The following is a 5,327-nucleotide window of genomic DNA, read 5'->3' on the forward strand; positions in this document are numbered from 1 at the left end:
TACCAGGGGTCAGGCAAAGGGACTGAGAAGCAGGTCTTTCAGTGGGGCTCCAGGATGAGTCACAGAATCACCTGGAGAGCTGGGTTAGAAGCTAAGGACGCTCTGCTCTTGCAGAGGACCTATGTGTGGTTCCTAGCACCAATGTTAAGCAGCTTCCAACTGCCTTTGACTGCAGCTCCAGGGGATCTGATGTCTCCAGCCGTGGAGGGCACCTGTACTCCTGAGCATATACACCACATAGAAACATACATAATTAAAAAGAAATATTACTATGTTCTTTTAAGTTGGGTATTACTGGTTCATGCCTTTAATCCCAGCACTTGGGAGGCAGAGGCAGGTGGATCTCTGTGAGTTTGAGGCCAGCCTGGTCTACAAAGCTACACAGAGAAACCCTGTTTCAAAAAAAAAAAATTATTTTTTTAAATTTCTATTAAGAATAACTCTAAGCCAGCAGTTCTCAACTTGTGAGTCAAACCCCTTTGGAGGTCGAATGATCCTATCACAGGGGTCACCTAAGACAGTGGGAAAACAGGTATTTATGTTATGATTTATAATAGTAGCAAATTTATATTATGAAGTAACAACAAAAAGAACTTCACCCAACATAAGGAACTATATTAAAAGGTTGTAACATTAAGAAGTGTGAGAACTGCTGCTCCAAATATCTTTTTGAGATGCCAGTGCCAAGCTGGGGAGAAAAACCGTTTGACAAAGACATGAATTTGAGTTCCCAGCATCCAGGTGAAAAAGCGAGGTGTGGCCGTACGCACACCTGAAGCCCCAGCACTGTGGGTGGAGAAGACCCGAGGACCACTGGGGCTTGCTGGGCGCCAGCCTAGCTCCGGGTTCAGTGAGAGACCCTGTGTCAAAGGAGTAAGGCGGAAATCATCCTCCTCTGACTTCTGCACATGTGCACACATGTGCGCGCGCACAGATAAAAATGCCAGCGCCCAGCTGGCTTCAGCAGCTTAGTCAGTGTAGTGGGTGGACAGAATTGTCTGAGAGCTCTCTGGGTGATGGGGATATGTACCAGGATTGAGAATTACCAGGCCAAGTAGTGGGAGTGAATGTCACGGCCCTTCTCTCTGTGTGGGACCGGAGGAGTACTGAACTGAGGAAAAGGGCTTAGGTTCTAGTTGGGACCATTAGGTAGCCTGCTTCCCTAGTGTGTGAGACCCTGGGTCAGACCCACAGCACCACAAAAATGAAAAAAATAGAAAAGACTATCATTTCTTTTTGTTTTGTTTTGAGACAGGGTCTTTCTGTGTAGTGCTGGCTGTCCTGGAAGTTTTTATATAGACCAGGCCGGCCTCAAATGCACTGAGATCCTCCTGCCTGCCTCTGCCTCCTGAACGTTGGAATAAAAGGCATGCACTACCAGCAGGGAATGGTGGTGTGCACTTTTAATGCCAGCACAGGCAGAGACAGGTGGGTCTCTGGTGATGACATATTTCCTTTGCCCCACTGCTTTTGGTTTGCATTTAAATTTTTAATTATGTGTGTCTATGGAAGGGTATGTGCACATTGAGTTGCAGTGTTCACAAAGGCCCGAGAGGGTGTTGGATCTCCTGGAGCTGGAGTTCTAGGTGGTTCTGAGCCACTCGGTGTGAAAGCTGGGAACCAAACTCAAGTCCTCTGAAAGATCAGTACATGCTCTTAACACCTGAGCTAATCTGTCTCTCCAGTCCCAAAGTTTTCATCAAATGTAATAATAATAATAACAACACTTGTCATATCTAGATTCCCAGGACTCAAGAATCAGAGGCAGGAAGATCACAACAAACTTGAGGCTAGCCTGCTCTATGGGTGGATTCTATCTCACGAAAACAAAACTCTGTTAAGGCCTGGGGACATAACTCAGTTGGTACAGTGCTACATAACCTGAGGAAAGGGCTTAAACAAAACTAAAAAGTCACCGGATGCTGGTGGTGCACGTCTTTAGTCCCAGCACTCAGGAGGCAGAGGCAGGTGGATCTCTGTGAGTTCCAGGACAGTCAGAGCTACACAGAAAAACCCTGTCCAAAAAGAAAGGGAGGGAGGGGGAGGGGGGATGGGGAAGAAGGGAGTGAGGGAGGAAGAAAAGGAAGGAAGGAAGGAAGGAAGGAAGGAAGGAAGGAAGGAAGGAAGGAAGGACTAAAACATCAGGATCATGGAGCACATGAAAACAGCTCAGTACCCAGAAGCTCAAAGAGAAACTTGGGCCAAGATGTGACTCTCAGCTCTCTATTGTCCCACATGCAATTTCACCAGACCAAACTGTTCCAACACCTGGACAGGTCTGAGCTGTGTTTTTATTAGGGGTGTGGTCACTTCAAAGTCCCACACCCACCCGGCAGGACAGAAAAGCTAAAGAGAGCCTGGGTGGGTTGAGGCTTCAGTGAACAGTGCTGCCTACCCGGGGAGCCCTACACCCCTGCATCACATCTGGGTACATCATGAGGAAAGACCTGGGTGGCTGTGGGTGGGACAGTAGCCCCAAATCATCTCCATACAGACATTTAGGCAAGAAGGCAAGTTAAGCAACACCTTTTTACTCAGCAATGACTCTGCCCTGAGGGACGAGTCCCCCATGTCCCATCCCCCTAAGGGCTTGGACGGATCAACATTCAACTTTTACCAAAGTGAACAAAGAAATAAGATGATGCCATTGGGGTTCAAAAAGCTTCTCACGGTTTTGAGGGAAGCACTGTGTACCCTGAGAACAATGGAAACCCCTGAGCACTGGATTCAAGGCACTCTCCCTTTGGGCTCAAAGTGGGGTCCCTGCACACAGTGCAGCGAGATTTCCAGCCTCTTTCCAGCCTATGGAGAAGGAGGTGGCTGCTCAGCTCCTGTCCCTGCTGATACCTCTCTATCTGCTCAGGGGGATGACGGAAGATTCCTGGAGTCTGTGTAAAAGCTGTTTTTGCAAGTCTTCCTCTAATACCTTCCACCAAAAGTAGTTCTCACCCCTAATCTTTGGGGGCTCATCTTGGATTCCTGGGTTCCGAAAGGCCACCGTCACCAGCACATTCAGGCAGATGCCATCCACGTGGTCTTTGCCCAGGTGTTGCAGTCCGAGCAACCCCTTGGTCTCCACTGCCAGATTGTGCAGAGTCAGGCACTCCTGTAGCAGCCGCAGGATGGCCACCTTGATACCACCCCTTTGCTCCATAGATGTGAAGCCACAGGCAGTAATGGGCAAGTGAGGTGTCCCTACTGTGCCCACCAACACCCATACTGACTGGACTGTTGTAAAGGTGGCCACGAGCCGCTGGCAAACCACACTGCAGGGAAGCTCTTGAGGCAGAATGAGAGGGTGTGTGGCTTGTTGGCAGAATTTGGCACCCAGCTCAACCAGGTGCAGAACATCATGGGCTCTAAGTGGACTGGGCAGGGAGACCCGTGGGTACCAGCCAGCCTGGAGAGACTCAGCATCTGCATCCTTGGAAGTCTTGAGAACTCCACCTAGGGGAGATTGGGGGATGAGGAGAGGGCCAGCATGAGAAGTGTTGAGTCTGAGAGAGTAAATGGCCACCCAAGCGTTCCAGGGGGAGACTTCCCACCCAAGCTCTTAGCCTGTAATTTGCAGAAGCTACAGTATGGCTGCCTAAGGAGAACAAACTGAGAAAGTGCTCCAATGCCACTAGGTGGGTTGTACCTGTGGGTCGAGCAAGGAATACAAAACGGATCCAGGAGGCACCCCTCTCCTCCACAGACAGCAGTGTCACTGGCTCGCAGAGCAGCCCAGCTTCCTCCTTCACCTCCCGCTGCATGGCCTCCACGATGGTCTCCCCAGGTTCCATCCTTCCTGCAGGGAGGTACCATGCTCCCCGGCACTCTCTCTTGGCCTCTTGGATCATCAGCACCTCATCCTGAGAGAGAAGCAAGACAATCTTCACTCTTACCCAGCCAGTCTGGGGCCAAGCAGCCCTTAACTGGATGGATGTTGGCCCAAAGCTCCCTTCAGGATTCTGGGTCCTCGGAGAGCCTGGTGTGGTTGAGTGCTGTGGCTGCCTCCTCTTAGCTGTAACTCAACTTTGGATTCAGAGGGATTTGTGTTGTAGCAAAGGGCCGAGGTCCCTGGGCATTGCTCCAAGGAGGCCCTATGCTGAAGGTTGCCACCACTTCAGTACTGAATCATACCTATGCCACTCTGTTGCTCTCGTGTTCCTTACAGGATTTACAAATAGCTTGTGGTATCGGATCCCCACTCTCTAGGGTCTGAGCTTTGAAACTCAGATCCATCCGCCCCAGTGCCACCTATCCCTACTTGGCCTGGATGTTTTAACATTGACTTGTACAGAGATGATCACTGAAAAAAAAAATTAAGAAAGAAAAGGAAAAGAAAAAGAAAACTCCCAAAGGGTCGGGTCGGAGGCCTGCATGCAAGCTCGCTATTGCTATCCGTGGAGCTGGGAGGGTCTAGAAAACCCTTCAGTAAGCCAGGCAACGTGCCAGACTACTGGTAAGGAAGGAGGTGTACTGCAGGCCTCTGCCAGTGGAGGCGAGGTCTAGTGGGTGAGACAAACCGCCCCGGGGCCTCGGCTTCTCCCTCTGTATTATAGTCTATAAGGACGATCTCAGCTCAGCGGCTAGTGTGAGAGTGCTTTGCAACATTGGGAAGCGCCACGCACAGGGAGCGGCCGTTGGCTCGCCTGTTCCCACCGGGGCTGGCGGCGCGCTCCCGAGACCAGCTGAAGGCCGGCGGCCGGACGCTCACCTGCTCGTTGAGGAACACGGCCAGCACCACGTAGCAGACATTCTTCCGCAGCCGCACGGGCGACAGCGGCTTGCCAGCCGGCTCCGAGTCACAGCTCTGCACCAGTAACCCCTTGCCCCCCAGCACGGTGGCCAGCGCCCCCGCCAGGCCTTCCGTGGCCATCAAGTCTCCAGGGAGGTGGCAAGCCAGGACTCGCCAGACCCCCGGAGGCAGGCGGCGGGGACCTAAGCTGCGACCGGCAGCCGAGCCCCTCGCCCCCTCCCCTGCCTTGAGGGCCAAGGCTAACGCGGAACCTTCGGGAGAGACCGGGCTGCTGATAGGCTGCTCGTCACCACGGCCTGCCCGGATTGGTCAGATCGCGGCGGTTACCGAGGGGGCGTGGCCCCGGGGACACGCCCCTGCCCCTCCCCCCCACCTCTCCGGCGTTTCAGTCGCTGGTCGCTCACTCCTCACTCTCCCTAGCTCTTAGCTAATTCCCCCAGCAGGCACTTGTCCGCGCGGGTTCCGACGGTGATGTCATCCTGCCTGTAGGGTGCTGAACACCACCGCGACCAGGGTCGGTGGCGTCACTCGCCTGATGACATTACGGAAGCCTAGGTTCCGCAATTAGCTCCCACTGTCCAGC

The 5,327-nt window shown here is 52.6% G+C and overlaps 1 protein-coding gene across 1 annotated transcript; it reads right to left on the reverse strand.

Moving 5' to 3' along the window:
• Window positions 1-2,510: 2,510 nt before the first annotated feature.
• Window positions 2,511-4,983, reverse strand: Nudt18 (nudix hydrolase 18). Its single transcript, XM_051195415.1, has 3 exons — window positions 4,703-4,983; window positions 3,641-3,854; window positions 2,511-3,447 (listed from the first exon to the last, which is right to left on the reverse strand). Exons 1-3 carry the CDS (start codon window positions 4,862-4,864, stop codon window positions 2,852-2,854), a joined length of 972 nt encoding a protein of 323 aa, XP_051051372.1. The 5' UTR covers window positions 4,865-4,983; the 3' UTR covers window positions 2,511-2,851.
• Window positions 4,984-5,327: the final 344 nt, after the last annotated feature.

Source organism: Phodopus roborovskii, unplaced genomic scaffold (assembly GCF_943737965.1).
Source record: "Phodopus roborovskii unplaced genomic scaffold, PHOROB, whole genome shotgun sequence".
Classification (NCBI taxonomy): domain Eukaryota; kingdom Metazoa; phylum Chordata; class Mammalia; order Rodentia; family Cricetidae; genus Phodopus; species Phodopus roborovskii.

Bases quoted from the DNA above. Each gene is read 5' to 3' on its own strand.
- Nudt18 (XM_051195415.1), bottom strand. From the start codon at position 4,864: ATGGCCACGGAAGGCCTGGCGGGGGCGCTGGCCACCGTGCTGGGGGGC. The intron at 3,855-4,702 runs GTGAGCGTCCGG...CTTCTCTCTCAG, and splicing joins CCGTGTTCCTCAACGAGCAG to GATGAGGTGCTGATGATCCA. The intron at 3,448-3,640 runs GTACAACCCACC...AATCTCCCCTAG, and splicing joins ATTCCTTGCTCGACCCACAG to GTGGAGTTCTCAAGACTTCC.